The following is a 19,701-nucleotide window of genomic DNA, read 5'->3' as shown; positions in this document are numbered from 1 at the left end:
CATTTGTTAAATTTAGGTCGGTATAGAGGACCATTTATTGGGGTGTCTAGAAAACTCAGAACCCCCACCACCACCACCCAAAAAACCGTCTGTAAAACTCAGACCCAAACCACCTTTACTGCACCTAGTTTGTTGTTATGTGCTTAAGGTAAACAAATGGCGCATTTTTCTTCCTCTTTCTGGACTTGGATATGGTTCTTATCAGTTCGCCTACAAAGTAGACAAAGTGAGCGAGTTGGAATAATCACGATGAAGTTATAAAGAACGCAAAATCACTTTTTGAGTGACGTTTTGGGGGAATCTGAGTTTTCCAGATTTGGGGGCGTCTGAGATTTTTGGGTCTGAAATCTGGGATCTGAGGTCTGAGTTTTCTAGACATCACCATTTATCGATACTATTGCATTATGGGATATTATTCTTTCCTTCTGTGAACGAACGCGAAAAAAACGCAGTCGCAAAGAATCAGTTGCAAAGCAGGTTCCTTGAAGTATTAAGTCTTGAGGGCTATACCGATTACATTTGAGATGGGTAAGTCCAGACAGTTTGCTAAGCGAATCTCTTGTCTTTTCAGTGAGTCATAAAACACATGTTCCTGCCAAGATAAATAGCTCTTCCAGAAAAGAAATCCGCTTCCCTATTCATGTCAATTTATTGACGGTGGAACGACGATCCGTTTGGTGCGCGCGCTCATAATGATCGGCTCAATTCTGGCAAGATCAATAAAGTTATTTAGCTGGAGTTCTAAAACTCGCATAAGGTTTGCTTTCAGTAGAGCTAAGGAATAGTGGCATCTCGATGTTATGGGGAACTGCTGTCATGAACACAAGGGAAATTGATCGTACACAATGACATGATTTTTTTATTACATGTATAATTCAGCAGCTTGCTGGGTTACTTCTCAACTCGTAGTACAAGGTTCTCAGTGATCTATACATGAAAGCAAGAGACGCAAAATTCAGGTCTCTGAAATCAAGAAAAGAACACGCACTCAGAGTTAGGATGTGACTCAGAACAATGAAAACATTATTTGTTTTGCATTCATCTTCACTTTTGTTAATATACGTCGCGAAATATGAATTAAGGTTTCTCTTAAAATCTGATGCATCCTATAAAATAACGTGTTAAATTTTCTTGATTTAAAGTAGCTCTACCCAGATGCTCCACCATAAAAGAAATCCTTGAGAATGTGACGTGTAGGTTGGATTTGTTTTTATTACATGAAATTTTGGGCTTCAAAGACCGGAAACGGGGAAAGTTATGATACTTTCATGCTCTATGTATAAAGCACTTGCTTTAAATCTAAAAGTTTAAAAATAGGATGTAAGGTCATACTGTTGTCACTTTTCAAAAGTAGTAGGGTTAGCCTGAATTTTAGTCTTTCCCTCGAGTCGCAAACTTGAAATTCAGGCCATCTTAGTTTCTTAGTGATTATGAAATGAATAGCTAATTAATTCACATTCTACGAATGGCTCATGGAAGAGTGCATATAAGCAATAACAACTAAGAACTAAATTAGCCGAATATCGTAAAAGCCTTCGGGTCTTTTTTTCCACATTTGGGAAAGTTTTGAGCTAAAATCCTGAGAAAAGTGAGACTGTGAATCATTTTGTATTCCATTTCCCTTGTCACGTTCGAGCATGGATCATTTAGTTAATTACGCCAAATAAATATCTCTGGAATTATGACATCTCCTTAAGGCAAGTCATAGTTAATTAAGTGGAATGGTTATGATACCCGTCAGAATCCTTTGTTATATGTTTTTGTGGGCCTGACAGTGCACAACGTTCAAAAGCATTCCTATCATTTTGATTGTATTGACCAATAAAAACGTTGCATTAATTTATTCCGTAACAATTTGTCAACAGAAAACAAAGGATGGTGCACTTTCAGGGAGCTTCCAACATAAACTGCAGCACTGTTGTTTTTATCATTGATGTTTGCCGCTTTTCATAACCATTCTTCTCTAATAACTATGGGCAAATGGACCAAGTGATTAAAGGAGTTGTGTCACGAAATTCAGCCAAATTATGTAATTACAAAATGCTCGTTAAATTAAGAGAAACGTGAAAATAATCGCTTAAAGCATTAAAGGAAGGTTAAAATAACACAACAGATACAACAGATGCCACGGATGGGTAAAACTGACGAAGATGGAAACGGATTGAGATTAGGATTTTTGAAAACTGTTCAGCCTAACAGTTTTTCAAAGTTGGTCTGTACCGTTGGCAACTTCAAAAATAATGCTCAGGAGACATATCTGTTTGTCTCGAATCTCTGCTTGTGTCATTTACAAGTAATTTCTTTGCTTACTTTAAGTTCCGTAGCAACTGAGGGCGAGTAACTGGCAAAAATAAACAAAATGAACTGGACTGCCGTGACACAGCCCCTTTAAGTCTAGCTTAACAAATTTGACAGAGTACTGAGGCATACATTATTAAGTCATGGTGCACTTGACAGTGACTCTCTACAGTGAATGAGCGGGAAAGAGAACATAAAAAATAGAAAAATAAATAAAGCTTTCAATAAAAGAAAAGTTCGATAAAGTCAACCTTTGTTCTCTTATGCCGACTCCTGAATTACAATACTAAACGTCCGAACGTTTTACAATTTAATATTCAGAGAATGAGAGGTTAAACCATCCTGGAAAATGTACGCGCCTTAAAAGGTCCTAAAAATTTTCGGCTTACTATGGTTTCTGGACGTGTATAGCAAACGAGGGACAAAGCCTCTGGCAGGAGTGGCATGAAATGCCTTTCACTTAACATTCACGTTTCTGTCGATTTCTGAATGCTACCAGACAAATTTCTACGCAAAATAATTTGAAGTACTCATAGTTCCTTATTTACGCGGGCTTCATTAATGCCGCGCGATCTTGTCAAACAGCTGTGCTTCGACTCACCTAGCCCCCGTCGTTTTGTGCTCTGCTAAACATTTTGGCCTTACTGGATTATTACTAAGAGAGGAAACGTCACACCCAAAATTTGCCCAACATTCCCGATTAAAGGGTCGAACGCCGCTTCACTGAATCTCAAAATCGATTATATCCGCGTTCAATCGTCTTCACGGCTTCGCATATTCGTCGGATCAAAAAAAACCACTTAAGTCTAATGAGCGCTTTCAAAAAGATGCGGTTTAGGTAATCGGACTTACTGGTTTTGTGTGGACGGAAGGCAGATTCGTGTAAAAAAAATATGCCTTTTCAAAAATCTCCGGATTCGTGTGGACGGGTCAAAAATACAAACAAAACAATCGGCACGTATTATATGATATGTATTGGTCTTTTGTTATAACTTATATCCTGCATGACTTCGCATTTTGAAGAGAACCGGAGCATGTCATTCGTTTCAGTTTGATTTTTTATTCAAATCATGTTTACCCTGATATTGATCAAAGGTGACAACAGTCAACTCTCTCATAGCGACCACTTTTCGTAAGCGACTACCTCCCGTAAGCGACCACTTTAAAAATAACCGTTTTGTTTCTCAGCCAAATACTGTATTAAACACTACCTCTAAACTTGCTCTATTTCAAATCAGTTACTATTCTCATGCACGATATCACAAACAATTCAGCACCACAAAATATTTTACGCTTATTCAAAACTACTGATCAAGTACGCGCGTATAACACTGGATCCCAGTCAAGGGGTTAATTATTACGAAATTAAATTTTCAAGACTGAATAAACAAGGCAAATCATTTTCAAGATTGGGGGCCGAAATATGGAATTGCATACCTCTGTATATTAGAAAACTAATGATGTCAGTCTCCGAGAGGACACCTTATTATTTTGGAGTATCCATTCTAGCCTAGACTATTATTTCTCTCTCTCCCTAAGCCAGTTATAGTCTCACTTTTTTCTTTGTCTGTTTTTGTTTGTTTTTATACTTACTTTGTTTCTATTTTACGTTTATCCGCTGTCACTATTTAGAAGTTATCTTCATGCTGAGGAAGTTATTTCTCGGGGTAACAAAAATCGAAAAGGGGGCTTGATCGACACGTGTGCTAAGAATGAGTACGTCAACATCGTAACAGTATCAGCGTCTTCTGTCAGACTGTTATTTCACACCGTTTCTGTCGGCCAAAGCCGGCAACAATGTTTATTGTTTACTAATTATTGTTTCCGATCGGTAACAAAAATGCAGGGGGTCCATATAGGTGATCCGTGGACCTGGTCCAGAGAAGGGGCCAAGGGCCCTAGCCTTCTCTTTTGTCCTCACCCGTAGAATTCTTCGTCAATAGCGTGAAGGAACGGTTTGATGAGAGGGATTGAGAGGGAGTGATGTACATTCTTACTGTTGTGAAGAATTTTGAAGGTTATTTCTAAGATCTTTCTTACAATTTAAGTTCGTCAGTTGTTTCGTTAAGTCGGTCAAGATTAGGCGGGATGGGTGTTTTCCTGTTTTAATCTCATGATTTTACTCGTACTTGAATTTATGCTTAGGTCCCGAATTTATCCAATTCCATTTTTGGAATATTCTTGCCTTGAACTTGCTAGATGAGAGTTTAACACTGGTGGTCGTCTTTGTGAGGTTAGAGCTGACCTTGGTTGAGTGACTAGCCCCGTTGATGATCTGTTTGGGTTGTTAACTAGAGTTGTTAGTTTCTCGTTGGTTTGTAGCTTCCTGCCTTCAGTAACAAGATACAAAAAAGTTTTTAACTCTGGATTGGAAAAAAAATTGTAAAAAAAGATTAAAATTGTAAATTGTAATTTGTTTACCCACGGATCACTAAGGAGTTCATAAGAACTCGTTGAAACGTGTCCGTGCGTTCCAGATCGAATTGGAATTTGAAAGTGTTGGTTTTTAAGGAGAGGGGAAAACAGGAGTACCCGGAGAAAAACCTCTCGGAGCAAGGGAGAGAACCAACAACAAACTCAACCCACATATGGCGTCGATGCCAGGATTCGAACCCGGGCCACATTGGTGGGAGGCGAGCGCTCTCACCACTGCGCCACCCTTGCTCCCCAAAAGAAAGAATATAAGGAGGAGGAATCGCGAACGTAAGCGCTCAGCTTATTAAAGATAACCGGTCCTTGGTAGAAATCAGAAAACTTTCTTATGTCAGTACGACAGAAAGGAATACAAAATCGATTTGAAATACGTGTGCTACAACCGTGAACTCGATTAGAACGTAAAATGGATCTCGAAAAAGTGGAAAGAACTAAATAATTATTCAAAGAATACATAAATTTCCCGAGGTGCAGAGAATAGGTATCTCCTAATTTGAGGATCATAAGATTTTTAAATAGAGGATCAGTGGGTGGGTCAAAACCTTTCTTACTACTAATTCTAACAAGACGCTATGGGAGCGTACACTTAGGCGTCGTGGTTGTGGATTAATTGTGAATGCGGGGGAATAGTAAGAAATGATATTTTTCCATATACCCTTCCGTACAAATTCCCTTACTTTTCTCCTTTTGTGTAACAGACGTCTTAACTTCTTCACCGGAAGTCTGCTAGGTGCATGGCTGTGACCCAGTTCGATTATAATTTCTGTCATATATAATTGCGCACGGCGAGATCTCAGTTCCACTTCCTTTAATTTCTCAACAACAACACTTTCCTTATGTACAGTTAACTCTACACCTTCTCCAGCAACATAACTATAAACTGACATCACTACATCCCCTAACAAAATGAAAATGCACAATCTCCACACCGAGGATAATTCATGTACAACATCGCAACACAAACTAGACATACGTATCTCGCAATAACCCTAGCGAAACTCGGTTAAGTCGGTTTTTTAGTAGCGCCACTTAAGTTAAGCCCTGTTGGGCGGGGTTAGGAACTGGATGGGCACCCACCGCGAATATCGTCTTGAAGGTCCCTACTTTGCTCTTTCTTTTCCTCTTCTCCTTTTTTGCATATTGTGTGGTGTAATTTTTAAACGTGTATTGAAAAGCATACTTAGCATTATTTCGGCCGCTGGATTTAGAAAAAAAAAACAAACACGGAATTACAGTTAGTCTCCATCGCAGCCGTTTTTAGGCTCGTAAAGTGACGAGCCAAAAAACGGCTGCGAAAAAGATAAGTTCGCGTGAAAATTATTATAAGGTTACCTCGGGCCGTAGTACAGAAGTGAAACTCTGATCTATCGTCGGGGAATTTGACCGGCAAACTAATAATTTGGGGTTTTCCACGGTTTATCACGAATTCCAAGCTAGATTCCAGGCAGAAAAGACAAGGTTTCGACAATAAAAAGCCGAACTGAAACGCACTTTGGAGAATCATGTGGGGCGACATATTAAAGCAAACTCGTCTGCGCAGTGAGACGCACTGAAAATTGCTCTTGTGTCTCGATTTTCGCCCAAATTTTGAACCTACTAGCCCAATTTGATTCAACGTTTTTTGTAAAATACTTTTGCAGTCAATATTTCTAGCCAGAATAATAAATAAGAACAAGCCGAAAAGTCACCAACTTATCCCGTACCTCGTGCATAACTTATAGCTATTTCTCACATCTCAAGTTACCTTTGGTCGCAGTGGCGCAATCGGCTAATCCCGTGACGTAGGGTCTCATCTGATCTTACGGGTCACACAAGTGAGTCGGTTCAAACCCCGGGCAAGCCAAAACAATAATTCTTTCTTCCTTCAATAACAACGAACTGATCTCGAGATATTTCGAACTAATTCGGCGCTCATTTTGTAAAATAGCCGAATAAAACCGAATACCTACAAACTTTGCATGCCCAATCTCGTCCAGAAAAAGCAACTTTGCGACATTCCTGAGTGTCGCGACTGCTTTACTTCGCGCTCCGCCGTTGCGTTTTTGTAACAGGACTATGCGCCTAAGATGAGTAGGGCAAGTCAAACTCCAAACTGAAATATAAAGTTGAAGATAAGAATAGACAAGTGAATAGTATAAAGTAGACAAAGCTGGCTTAGTAAGACAAGAACTCAATTTACAAATAACGCCGACAGACTTTGAGATTTCCCTCGCAACCTGAGGAATACGGGGTTTCCATGATAATGACTCATCTAAAATAACACCAAGAAACTTGGTTCGTCTTGAGACCATTCATCTCTATATTAAAGGTGAATTCATCTCTTGTCTGCCCGGGTTTAAAAGTTATGCAATTTGGCTTTTGTATATTTAGAGATAGCTTGTTGGCTTCAAACAAATCAGATAACTTCGGCATTTCAGAGTTAATCAAGTTCATTAATGAGGAAAGTCAATAAGAGAAAAGAATAAGTTGGTATCATCAGCAAACAAGAATTGCCGAAAAGCGATTTTAACTTGGCTGTTGAAGGCGATTTTTCCTGAGGGAGGGGGTGCTGTACCACAGAACCTTGTCGCTGACTTGCGTGACATAGCACCTCATGTTTGAGTGAAACATAAACTCATTTGATCATTGTATCCTTTTGGAACACTTTCGTAACAAGAAAAATGAGTACCATTTTTAAGTCGGGGCTGTACAGTAACTTTTCAAATTCCACTATTATAAATAAAAGTAAGCAAGTGAGCCATTCTAAGTAGGAAACAATAAGCGTTATTTTCACGCATCCCTTCCCCAGTTCCTCTGCCCCCACCCCCACAGGAACATTCCTTTCCTGTAAGGAATGACTTTTCACAAGCTGAGCAAGAAGCGCAAAAAGCTAAAAAGAGACATTGGTCGTCACATTTTAAACGGTTTAAGCTTCTACATCATGCGAAGAGAAACCTTAAAAGCGACCCATCCTACCATCTTTTGAAAAAGACACTGATAAAAAGTGCCAGCGATAGCTTGAGAGACGTCTTTATTCAATGGATGTACACACACACACACACACAATTTAGCTACACACATAGACAGATTTGCAATCACGTTTTGGAAGGGAAAAACTCCTCAAAAAGAAAAAAGTGAAGAAAAACCGCAAATGGTACTCATCGTAGCATCTTTTCAAGGAGACGATGAAAAAGCACAGTACGCCAGTTTCAAACGCTTCATGGCTGCCTTTGCTTAACATTCTTCACCAAGTTAGTAATTGATCGTGTTTATCGTCATGACAACGAAATTCTCCGGGAGAGTACTCCTGTACATTTGCCTTATACAATCGGCTACAAACTTGTTGAGACATTGTACTTAAATAGGGTAACTTCGGCGAACAAACGAATCCGCACCCCTCCCCTCTCCCCTCCTTTCAAAGTTGGAGTGTTTGTTGTTTCCTAAAGGTAGCTCGAACATCGGCACAACATTGTATGGAGGGGGTGGGGGAGAAAAAGCTATATTTCACCCTTTTGAAGTCAATAAAACGTTAAAAAGCCCAGTTTAGGGCAGTGTCTAAACTCATTTTGTCGCCGATTGTATGTACTGATCTAATAGAAAACCTGGAGTAAAGATTTGGCAAACCGAACAACACATCCCACTAACAATTCCAAGGAATACACCCCTGAGTTGCTCGGTTAATCATTGATAGAGGCCGTTTACTGAACCAAAAATTCCGGGGGGACTTGGGTATTAAGAGAATGAGTCGACACATCCCTACCACAAATTGCTAGGGATACATGTACCACCCAGAGAGAAATTAATCGAAGGTATTTTATACGACAAGCCCAGTTAATAAAATCACGTCAGAGGTAATTGAAATCTGACACAATTCAATGATATAAATTAAAAAGAATAAGGGACCGAGCACAGACCCCTGAGGAACTCAAAAATACCTGGGTTAATTGATAGATTTAAAACGTATGTCAACGTATGGTTAATTTATGGCCAGCCGCAGTATTAAGACGAAGTGACTTAGCAATTTCAAAAATATTAGTCTGCGTAGCAGATTCAAAGAAAAAAGAATTAATCAAGCGATCCGTTAAAAAAAGACCTATGTGTTCTAATTGAACTGGATATTTTTTTACCGACTGTAGGCCCCAGATTGGTAAAAAAAGTTGCAAAAAATGATCAGCTATTCAACTGGTATCTGAAATCTCCTGATTATTGATGGTGAACGTTGATGGTAATTTATTAGAACGATTGTTTCTGTTTATTACCTGATTTAAAATCTCCTAGGTACCTTTCGCATTATTTTTTCAACAATTCAAGTCTTTTTCATAATAGAGAGATTTTGCTAGACTTAGAGAGTGGTGCAGTTTGTTCCTATATTTTTGGAATTTTCCTCAATCGTTGGAGTGGGAAAATTTATAAATTTCTTATCAATTTGTTCTTCTCCTTAATGGATTTTTGCAATCCCGCCGATGGATAACCACGGTCTTTTAAGTGCATACTTCGATGCTTTCACTTTTTAAGAGAAAAACAGGAGTTATAGATATCAAAATATTTGTTAAGAAAGCTGTTATAAGTAATATCTGCATCGTTCTCATTATAGATATTTTGCCAATCAATATTCCTTAACGAATCACGAAATTTGAACTCATTTTCCTTATTTTTATCACGAAAGAAAACAAAAGGTTTGCTCTCTTCATTGTTCTTACTATGTTCATAATGAATAACAAAAATTAGGTAAGTGTTGGACTCCTGGTAAATGATCAGAAATATCGGTAAATAATAGTCCACTGAGCAAAATATTTTGAGAGAATTGTGAAATACGTTATCAATAAGTCGAAGAGAGTCGCAGAATGGGACGTTATTCTAGTAGGACGCGTTATCAAGGAAAAAACGTATTAGAATACATCATATCTAAGAGTTCGCCAGTCAAATTATGTGATTGATAATTCATTAGATTCATCTTGAAATCTCCCATTACGTAACATACCTTATTTTCTTGTTACCTTTTGTCAAAAATGAGTAAACATTTTTTACAAAATCATTGACATCAAAATCCGGTGGTCTGTATATGACTCCAACGATTAAGTTGTTTCTTTCACGACGACAGACTTTAATTAAAAGGGACTCGACGGAAAATGACTCTAGTTGTCATGTCGAAATTTAAATTCTAAGTCAGCATCTATATACATTCCAACACCTCCACCAAGTCTATTGGGACGATGATTATGAACAAAGTTATAACCATCAATATCAACAGCATGATCAGCGTGAGCCAGCCACGTTTCAGAAATCCCGATAACAGAGAACTTGTTTTTGATACTTGCCAAAACAGTTGATCAAGTTGTCATAATTGCGATTCAGGCTACGGATATTCAAATGAAGTAACGAAAAGCAAATTGAATTATCAGAAGAGCCAATTTTGTCCATATGATTCATTAAATTTATGTTCTGTATAATATTCACAATGACGTTTACCAAAGTTGAAATTAGAGTCTGGATCCTTACCGAGTTTGCGTCGTTTTTATTCTCAAATTTAGCCAACTTCGACATGTCCAGGTTTGGCTATGAAAAGAGCTATTATTTGGATTGTTAGCTTAGTAGGAGTGTTGAGTAGGAGTAGTAAGCATTAGTAAATTGCTGTTAGGAAGTAGAAGAGGACTCTCGGTACTTTCTCACTTAGCGAGCGAGTTGCTCGAACACCCCCACATAAGTTTGTTGCTGAGAGCCGGCCAAATGTTTGTTGCTGCTGGTATCAATGAAACATCATTACGGAGACGATTGTTCAAGTTTACAGGCCGCCGAAGGCGTCCAGTCCTAGGTATTCTAAAGGAAATACTTAAACTCAGGAGTCAAAGTTAACTTTAACTGCAGGCATGAGTACAATGTAGATCCTTACATGTGAACTTTTAGTGTTGATAATTTCAGTTTCTGAAGCACTTGGTGTTAATTAATTTAGTAAAACATTTTCTGGTCTAACGCCCTGGGTCTGACGTGTACATTTAGGCTACGGATGACGGTTCTGGAGCCACTGCTAAAAATGGTAAAAAGTAAACATTTCGTCTCAGGCGAGAAAGGAATGGTGGATCATGTCATCCGGAACGAAGTTGGCGATAACTGATTGGACTACAGGCAGAGAAAATTCAAAATTAACTCATTGCACTAATGATAACTTAGTTTGTGAATAATAATAATAACAATAATATCTGATATCTATTTTTTTTTCTTTTTTCATTCTAGCTGCTGTTGCTGCTGCTGCTGGAAGCGTGGTCTCTATTGCATCTGTTGTGAACTCACTGAAAACAGTTTTGGATAATATACAAACAAACCGCAGAATTGCTGTCGCCGTTTCGAATGAAACTAAGCATCCGTGGGAAGCAATTTCCGTGTATTTTTCGTCTGGCACCTCAGACGCCATCCTTCCACTTGATGTTCCAACAGGTACAAACTAGAGTAGTCTAATTTTAAAAGCATAAATCCTACCTAACCATTTACCAGTATCGTATGCTTGCTGTTTAGCGCAGGTGAACGGCATTCGGATAGACCCCAGGTTCGCATCCATTGCGTTTTGGGGGTAAGAGAGGATTGGGGTTAGGTTGAGGCGCGCTGGGACTCATGGGAAGGGACAAAGGAATAATAATTATTAAAAACTGAATCACTGGATAATTCACGAGACATTGAACTGAATTTATCGGAAATGTGCCACCAACAACAACAACAAGAGCTTTTGTCGGGTACCGTAAATCCTCTATTAAGCCCCCCGGGGGCTTATTTTTTTCGAGCACTTTTGAGGCGGGGAGGGGGGCTTAAAAGAAAGCGGGGGGCTTATCAGGGACCGCGCAGGGGGTGGGGCTGGGGGGGCTTTAGCCCCCTCACTTTTTTTGGCTGTTGATGTTAGAACATTGAATGTTCAACTGGAAATATTTAAGGTGTTGATGAAGGACGGAGAATTTACCTGTTTTGATGACATTTTAGCCAAGATCAAGCAGCTTTCTGAAGCCGAAAAGTGTATGATAACTGAAATCATAACCCTATGTTAACTTCTTCTTGTAAATCCAGCAACCAGTGCAGCAGGCGAGAGATCCTTTTCTTCTATTCGGAGACTGAAAACGTGACTACGCTCGACGATGACACAAACAAGATTTAGAAATCTGACAATACTTAATACCCACAAGCAGAGAACAGACAAACTTTGTCTTATAGATGTTGCCAATGAGTTTGCAGCTCTCAATGAAAATCGTAAAAGCAACTTTGGCACCTTCAAAGAATCCGACTTAAAAATGTCCGGGTGACACTCATCCGTTGCGTCTGTTGGGTTTAGCTTAGAAATTAGTCTATTCATTTAAATTTGGTCAAACGTGAAGGCCAGTTTGTTACTCGTTGTTTTATAAGAATTAAGTTTTAGATCCATCTCTAGCCATTTCAGAAGACTTCAATTTCAAATTTTCCCGGGGGAGCATGCCCCCGGTCCCCCCTAGTTGGCTCACGCTAACGCGTTCGCATTAGCCCCCCCACTTGAAAATCATCTCCGCGGGTCCTGCTTATTTAATTTAGTGAAACGCATCAACGGGAGCAAGTCGAGGACGGACCTGTGGTTCCCGGGCGTTGTACTGCTTTTTCTATCAATAAGAAAATGGTAACAATTCTGCACAGAGAACTAGAGCGTAAAGTTGAAAAAGTTTAGCACATGAGGTTGGAGGTCATGCGTTTCGTTGGTTTTCCCTCCACCAAATCACTTAACAACAATTGTTCTTGATTTGGTGGTGGAAAGAAAACAAAAGAAATGTGGTGGCTGTGGTGGTTGTAGAGGGAAAGCAATAGAAATGTGGTGGCGGTGGTGGAGGGAAAACAATAGAAATGAGGAGAAGGAGGAGGGAAAATATTAAAATTGTGAAATTCTGGAGGAGGGAATAAAAATATTGAGGAAGGAAAATAATAAAATTGTGGAGGAGGAGGAAAATAAAAATGAAAAGGAGAGGGGTAACTAAAACATTGTTTGCAGAGTAAAAAAGAGCTAGTTTGCCTTTGCCCTCATTAATATGCACGATTTGCTGGCCAAAAATCAGTGAACCCGAACTAGGACAATCACAGCACCAGGAAATAGGACTTGCATAATTACGTTACGTCTCAGCGATTTTAAGTCACAGACAAGTTTGACTTTACTCCTCAAACACTATGAATTAACCAATAAAAACGTTTCTTATTTTCTAACTAACCAATCGAAAACGAAGACGTTTATCGACCTTAAAGTAACTAGAAAACCTAAACCAACTAGAAATAGCACACGACCTTATCTTAATGAGATTCCTGCGCATTTTACGCCTGAGATAAAGACAAAAGGTTATGACGTCATTGGCGTCAAGGTATTCCTGCGCAAGTTAATCAAATTCCTGCGCAACAAAGGGGAGTAAAACATCCCTACCACACTACTTTCCAGTCTGATTTTCTAGCCGGTAGTATTTTTCTTCCACTTATTCATCATCAATCTGAACAATTCATCATCAAAGTTCATATGGGCTGTAGTGCATTATTACACAGTGCACCGTCTTCCCCGGCGCTCTATAGGAAAAGACTAAGTGAGGAGGAGCGGGAAAAGCGGGAAAAGGGGGAGGGGCGGAGAGAAGAGAGGAGGATAGGGTTAGGGTTACTATTTGAAACCCATCAACCTCTTCCCTTAAATCAGTTTTTTACTCGTTCCAACTCTCTGGTAGTATTAACGTCCAAGATGGCGGGATAACGTTATTCCCGCAAAAGGATAATGGATCGCGCTGCAAAATATGCGTGCTTTGCAGGCTGATTTATTGCTTAAGAGAAAAGATGTTCTTGGATTGCTTCCAGCTGGTTTTGGAAAAAGGTCTAATTTACTAACTTTTTGAAATTAAGTGTTGACAGGCCAAATACTACTCATATTCTCGTGATAATGTGAAACGTGAGCTTGGAACGTGTTTTGAGTGTTTGAACAGGCCTGGTGTTTAAACAACAGTTTTTCTCTCTTTTCTTTCTCGCCGATGTGTTTGGACATAGACTTAACTTTGACTCTGGTGTGGACAAGCTAATTTCCCTTCATTAAAGCCATTATTTACCGCATCGCGTAACAATGAGCTTTCTTCCCGAACCGCTATATTGAAACGAAATCTGCCAGTCGCTATTTTTCCTTCGTCCTTTCCAATGAGTCCCATTGACCTGATTGTTCTATTAAGTCGCGATGTTATCGGTCGTTAAAGCCGTGATGTTACTGGCTTTGAAGACTCCTAATGTCATTGGTACGTTTCGATCCGTCTATTGTCACAGTTAAACAGTAGTTTATTGTTAGTAAAATTGTCAGTTGTCCAGTCGTTCTCTGGTAGTTAGGTTTGCTTGATTCACGTCAATAAATCGTTTGTACGGTGCCGGTAATTGCTGCTGACTACGATTCAGTGGCATTTGTTCTAAGTGAGTAAACCAGCTTTCTAAAGAAAGTCGTTGATAGTAGTCTGTAGAATACGTAATACACGTCGCAGAGTCCCAATGAATTTGATGTTTCGTCTGTAAATGGTGACCGGCAATGTGATTATTGACGTCATCATTTCTCAAACATACCTGAATGTTTGTACTGTAGATGTAAAGTAATGTGTTCTTCATTTAATTTTAAAAAAATGGGTCAATTCATTTTAGGACTGGACCTATTTAAAGGATTGATAAGGTAGATACATGAATAGAAAAGTGACTTAGATGGAATCGCGAAAATGACATATTTGCCCAAAAGTAACTAAAATGGGGTCTAAATTCGGCCACAAAATAGACTATAATGGAGTACGGGCTCTGAGAGGCCAGCGGCGCATACCCAGCAAAAATTAGCCCATAGTTAAAGTTACTTTGCATTCGTACCAATCTTATGTCAGTGGAATTGGTAAACAAAAGATACACTTTTCATTATTGACAAGAAATAAACGTTACCTATATGCTTGTTCTACTTAGGTAAGGCCATACTATGGGGAGCTCGAAAAACTTCGGGACCTATAGCTAGAGGAGCCGTTGGAGTCTTCACGTACTACATACCAGCCTTAGACAAGACATTAGCTATCATGTATTCCGTTCCTTTTGATTTGAACTTATTCAGAAATTGGTGGAATGTAAAACTTTACAGCGGTCGTCGGGAGGCCAGTAAACAGACGTTCAAAGACATGGATGGTTCCGACAAAGTGAAGGGTGATAACACCTGGCATACTATAAAGTTAGACTCAGGAGTGTCTGTGAAGGGTGCGATGGGGAGCACGGGTCAATCCAAACTTGACATTAAGGTTGGGATTGAAAGCAACACATGAGCTGCTCAATAGCCAACTGGTTGCCTACTTCCAACCGGTTTTTTTTTGATCCCCTTACGTTTTATTTTTATTGTTTGTTTCCAATTATTCCAGTGGAGTGCCTGTAACTAGCTAAAGAGACTAACCGCACTTCCGCACCAAAAATAGCGCTCTTTATTGTTGAAAGTCCCGGTAACTTTTCATGCCTGAAGCCGGCACATTTTAAAATGAAAATCTAAAGAATGGTAATGTTTTCCCCTAACCAGTCCAGTTTTTATTTCTCTATCTCAAAAAACGTAAAAAAGCCTTTCACCCTTCGAGAAACGCCTCCCTGGCCCAATATCACTGAGATTCCCAACTCTCATACCAGTGTAAAACGAATAATCATAACTATAACAAAATTCTCAAATCTGATTGGCTATCAACTGCCCTGATTTCAGCACTAACAGGACAGTGTAAAAGGACGGTACGCCTGTAATTGGACAGTACGCGCCATCGCACGCACGCACTTTTCACTGCGAGCAAAAAACGCCTTAAATATCAAAAATTTTGTAACAGAACTTCGTGTCGTCCAATTCAATTCGGCCTGTAATCTTACTCGTGATTAAAAAAAATCAGACTCCCGCTACGCGGTCGTCCGATTTTGTTAATCACTCGTATGATTAGAGACCGAATTGGACTCCACTCAGTGCTATTACCAATATTTAAAAATTTTGCCCCATTTGAAAAGTGGATTGCCACCCGATTTTTATGAGTTTTTAAACCCATGAACCAATGTCACTTACGTGTTTTTATTTAGATAATAATCAAACATTGTGGCTTGCAATATTTTTACAGTTATCGTGTATTGATTTATAACATTTTAAAAGTGTTCGATAGATAAATATATCACGCCGAATGCATGTACAAGGTTTATTGGTAGCCATTACTCAGTTTGGTCGAGAAACTCCTTCTGGACGTCGAGTTTTTAAACAAGCACGTGCCGTAGTATCATTTGGTAAGTTCTATCTTTTACTAAAATAAAAATTACAGAATTATTTACTCAGTTGATTTAAGTGTTCAAACAAAAAATAAACCCTTTGGTTTGTATTACCAGTCAAAGTTGTCTAGATTTATTAAGTTGCACCAAGGAAGTACTGTTTTTTATCAATCTATTGCACTTTTGAGACTTTCGTTAAACTGGCCCGTGTTTGCAGGCTAAAACCCTGATTATCTGAGTTCACAATCGGATCGTATACCCCCTTCATTAAACGTAATTTATTCATGATTATTTGAGATTACGTGGAAAATAAACATCTATTGTTCAATTTATTAGTCCATGATGCAATATTGTTCTTAGCTACGACGGGTTTTTCCTAGCAAACTCGTAAACAATTTTTGAGTTAATGTATGGAAAAAGGCGGGACTAATTAGTATTGTTATGATATTCCAACAAGAAGGTTTCAAACGACAAGTTTTGGTACTGTACGAAAAATGACGAGTTGTACTTTTAGTAGTACCGGTATTGTATGTAGTTGATTTGTATTCGTATGAACCTTCTTTGTATTTTTTATATCTCTCTGACTATTTTGTTATGACATGACTATGTGAATTTTAGATTAAAAGTAGATTTTTTTTGTTACGCTAGAACCTCGAAGGAAAGTAAATGAATGATTCTTGTAACAAATCGAATTTCTGCTAATGTTAATTCAAATAAGGGACCTTAAGATTCTAAGACTAGTACGACTACGCGTACGATATTTTACCAGCACTGAGTAGTGCTCGCGCGTGAACCAGCGTCATTTTGACTGGAAAACGTGATAGCATTCTTCAATCTACTACGAGTTTAGCGAGAATGTAGAAGTGGCGGAAACAAGATATCAAATGTTAGAAGTTTTATCATTTTGCGATCGGGAGAGTGTGTAACCTCCCTTACTAAAGATCACAGTGCTAATTTTTCAAGTCGAAAATAATAAAATGAAGCTTTCCGGGGAGTCTATATTTTGAGAATACGCGAAAAAACTTTAAGTCAAATCTCGTATTCGTAGTCGTCCTCGTCCTGGAATCTAAAGGTCTCTAATGAATAAGATTGACAGCCTTTAAGTCCAGTCTGGATAAAAGGAGCTACAACGAGCTTTTGTTAGAGGGATTCAGCTAGTCTTGTGCTTGTAAAGTTATTAAAAGAGTGTGAAGTTAATAAACCAGAGTGAACATAGTGTCAAATTGTCACATATCATTGTAGAAGGACTTCCTGTCCCCCAATGTGCAAACGTTCTTTTAAACCAGTAGTGTTTGCAAATTTGTTTCATCAAGAACGTCGATTTTTTTCCCCAATGTAACTTAACATTGCTTTTACGTGGAGTGATTTTTAAGTTCCGGTGAGTGTTGTTCCAAAAATTATTGCTAACAGCGAAAGCACTTGAACGGTTTATATAGACCCTCACTGAAAAGTCTTATTATCTTATTGCTTAAGGCGTCGTAGCCACTAGCTTTTGAAAAGTTAACAGATGATAAAAGGTTACGAACCATTTCTTCATCCGCAGTGTTTACAGACAGAGTCTGATGACCACCGAGGGAGAAATGGAACTTCAACAGCGAGCAACTCCCATACTAGGCCTATTTTTAGACAAATTTTAGGGCACTTTTCCTTGCGAAAATAAATCTTCACTATGTCTATGAGCTCATTCGAAGTATAAGATATCAAAAAGGAAAACTAAAAGTTATTAAGAGGCGAAAACTATCATTTTCAATTTAGGTCCGTAGGTTTTGCTGACTGGTTTCATTTGTGGTTTGAGGGATTTAAAAGATATTCAAAATTCGCGCCAAACCGTTCTAAAAATAAACTGGTCCGCGAAAACGCCGTAACACGAGCGCGTGGAAGTCATGGAAGTTGCTCGCTCCGGGTTCTGAGCAGAGTCATTGAAAACGTTTTCCTTTTCTTTTGGATCAGATATCAAAACATCACCTTTGGAGATCGCCGGGATAGCCGAGTAACACTTATTACCATACGTGGATTTCACTGGCATACGCCACCACAATTTGGAAGAAATTGCTGGATCACTAAGAGCTTGGTTGGTCTTTGTATTATCTTTGCCATCCTGATAAGACTAACTACTAAGTTTCTCTGAACAAGATGGGATTTAGGGGCTGTTTACATGGAGGGAGGAAGATCCTAGTTAGCGCCATATGTTTTCTGTATTCAGTTTACATGCAAAGGGTTGTACTTGTCCCTAGCGCTAGGTTCTTCCTAGCTGAGAGTTAGGAAGATCCTAGGACCATATAAACTGCTTTCGCTAGGAAGATCCTAGTACTAGGGACAAACGCGACAAAAATGTCGGCGGGTCGTTCAGTGGCTAATTACGGCAATAAAGGCCGACCATTTCGTTTGGAGTAATCCTCGAGCAGATTATTGTGTTAATTCAGCTGAAAGGTAGTGATTTACGCCAGTAAAGAGCGCAGAAGGACCCAAATTGCAGGGATTTTGTCGTCCGCCATTTTTAATTCCATCTCTAACCTTCTCTACTTGGACAACTCAGGTGCCGAAATTTCTGCATGTAAACCCGACGTAAAGTTATTCCACCTTCTAGGATTTTCCTGGTACTAGGATCTTCCTCCTTCCATGTAAACAGCCCCTTACGTTTGGAATAAGTTTTTAAGACAATCGCGCTTTCGAATAGCTTGACGGATCTGACCCGCCAGTCATCCATTTGTCGCGAGGCCGAATAATCACTTTCTTATGCGGTATAAAAGACTCCACTGGACTTAACAATAAAGAAAAAGATCTTTGATAAATAACATCAATACCGAAGAGTGCAGCGTCAAAATCATCATTCCAATCTGCATTAGATAAAGTGCCATTTCACCCATCAAGATCAATCATTAAACTTCCAGATCTCTCTGGTAAAAGATTTGCGTTTTTGTTTGCGTCAATTCAAATTAGCATGGATAATGCAGTGATCACAGTTGGCTGACGGACTGAGAGTACCAGAAGGAACAAAAAAGCCAGGCGAGTCTGATATGATAAGCTTAAGAGTGGACTCCCCAGACCGAATAATTCGCGTTGGATTATCTACAAGTTGATATTGTTGCTTTCCAAAAAATAGGCGGTCGATGACTACATGTGGCTACTACTGCAAGTAGAATGAAAATCAGGGACAGGCTGCATTCCTTTTATTAACTGAAAAATAACATGTACAAGCCCTCAGGATTGCGGACATTGAAAGTAAACGATAGTTAAGATCGAATGATGAATAAAAATTCCGGAATATTCATTTTAAATCATAACGGTCAAAAACAACAGCAACCAATGAAGTCTTTTTAACAAAAGGTATCGCGTTTGAATCTGCCTTCCAATGTCTATGAGGTGCAGATTCAAGAGACTATCTGATCTGTGAAATTATGTCTTTTGAACGTTAAGATAATACTGTAAACAACCATAATAGTAGTAATAATGCATTTCGAAGGACATTTTCTGTTCCCGTAAGGAAGTTATCTGAGTGCCGAAAGACAGTATCCACCATACGGCGCTGACGAAGCCGTTGGTGTTCCTGAATTGTTGTACATATCACTCGACGATCAAATGTGGCAAAAAAACCACTTCGGTTCGGCGAAAAATCCTCCGCAAAGCCTGAGTGAAGCCGAATACTGCTTTGGGGAAAAACACATGAAACGTAAATTGAGAGCTGTACCTGGCTGCAGGTGCCGAATAGCACAGAGTCATTATCAGAAAGAGAGAGAT

General features: G+C 39.1%; 1 protein-coding gene across 1 annotated transcript; it reads left to right on the top strand.

Annotated features, from left to right (window-relative positions):
* Positions 1 to 406: 406 nt before the first annotated feature.
* On the top strand, positions 407 to 15,271 carry LOC140929664 (DELTA-stichotoxin-She4b-like). The gene is made up of 3 exons (XM_073379401.1): positions 407 to 528; positions 10,942 to 11,142; positions 14,659 to 15,271. Exons 1-3 carry the CDS (start codon positions 525 to 527, stop codon positions 15,003 to 15,005), a joined length of 552 nt encoding a protein of 183 aa, XP_073235502.1. The 5' UTR covers positions 407 to 524; the 3' UTR covers positions 15,006 to 15,271.
* Positions 15,272 to 19,701: the final 4,430 nt, after the last annotated feature.

This window comes from Porites lutea, chromosome 3, assembly GCF_958299795.1.
Source record: "Porites lutea chromosome 3, jaPorLute2.1, whole genome shotgun sequence".
NCBI lineage: Eukaryota > Metazoa > Cnidaria > Anthozoa > Scleractinia > Poritidae > Porites > Porites lutea.
Note: the sequence above shows the minus strand (reverse complement) of the source record. Positions and strands in the feature narration are given on the sequence as shown.

Coding starts and splice junctions, on each gene's coding strand:
- LOC140929664 (XM_073379401.1), top strand. Junction 11,143..14,658: donor TCCACTTGATGTTCCAACAG/GTACAAACTAGA, acceptor TGTTCTACTTAG/GTAAGGCCATACTATGGGGA.